This window comes from Nannochloropsis gaditana, assembly GCF_000240725.1.
Source record: "Nannochloropsis gaditana CCMP526 unplaced genomic scaffold scaffold461, whole genome shotgun sequence".
Classification (NCBI taxonomy): domain Eukaryota; class Eustigmatophyceae; order Eustigmatales; family Monodopsidaceae; genus Microchloropsis; species Microchloropsis gaditana.
In genome coordinates, this window is record NW_005803492.1 from 3,158 (window position 1) to 4,040 (window position 883).

The window sequence follows — 883 nt, forward strand, 5'->3', positions numbered from 1 at the left end:
GGGTATCTCCCATGTGATTCGCGTGCGTGGCCTGCCCTTCGACTGCACGCGGATGGACCTGCAGCATTTCTTCGCCTCGGTGGGCCCGACGGCCAATGGGATTTTTTTCGTTCATCGCATGGACGGACGCTCGAGCGGGGAGGCCTTTGTGGTGCTGCACAGTCAAGAGGCAGTGCGCCAGGCGCTAATGCAAGACAAGCAAAAAATGGGCTCGCGCTGGCTGGACATCTTCGAGTCCCACCCGGGGGAGCTGTTCTCTCGCGTGGGCGCGGCGGCCGTGACGCTGGGCGCCAAGGATGACGTGGGCTATGCAGGAGTGTTGAAAATGCGGGGGCTGCCCTTCCAAACCACCGTCCCCGACGTTGCCACCTGGTTCGGCTCCTACCGCGTGGCGCCTCACGGGGTATTCATCACCATGGGCGCGGACGGACGGCCAACGGGGGAGGCCTACGTGATCTTCGAGACGCCTGAGGACGCAGTCGCGGCCCGAGAAGCCTTGAACAAGCAGACGATGAACAACCGTTGGATCGACTTGTATCTGGCTTCGAAGGGTGACGTCTATACTTCCACGGTACATTCGCCCATCGTGGGGCAGGCCCATGGCGGGTGCCCGGTGTACGCGAACACGCCCATGACCTGCGCGCGGCTCCGCGGTGTTCCTTCCACAGTGACGGAGGAAGAGCTCTTTCGGTTTTTCGCCGGCTTGCAGGTGATTGGGCTCTACATCTGTCGCGACTCCTCGGGGAGGGCCACGGGGGAGGCTTACGCCGAGTTTGGGTCCTTGGACGACTGCCAGCAGGCCATGAGCCGTAACCGAGACTATATGCCCGGGGGGGGGGTCGGAGATCGACCGATCGAGGTCACGGCGGCGGCGAGTAAGGAG

The 883-nt window shown here is 63.3% G+C and overlaps 1 protein-coding gene across 1 annotated transcript in view; it reads left to right on the forward strand.

Annotated features, from left to right (window-relative positions):
• Positions 1–874, forward strand: part of NGA_0169410 (rna binding protein) — a gene marked incomplete at its 3' end in the record, with an annotated part of 2,007 nt that extends 1,133 nt beyond the window's left edge. Inside the window, exon 3 of the mRNA XM_005854568.1 lies at positions 65–874. Coding sequence (XP_005854630.1) covers positions 65–874 — 810 coding nt within the window. The remainder of the gene's footprint in view (positions 1–64) is intronic.
• Between the last annotated feature and the right edge of the window lie 9 nt (positions 875–883).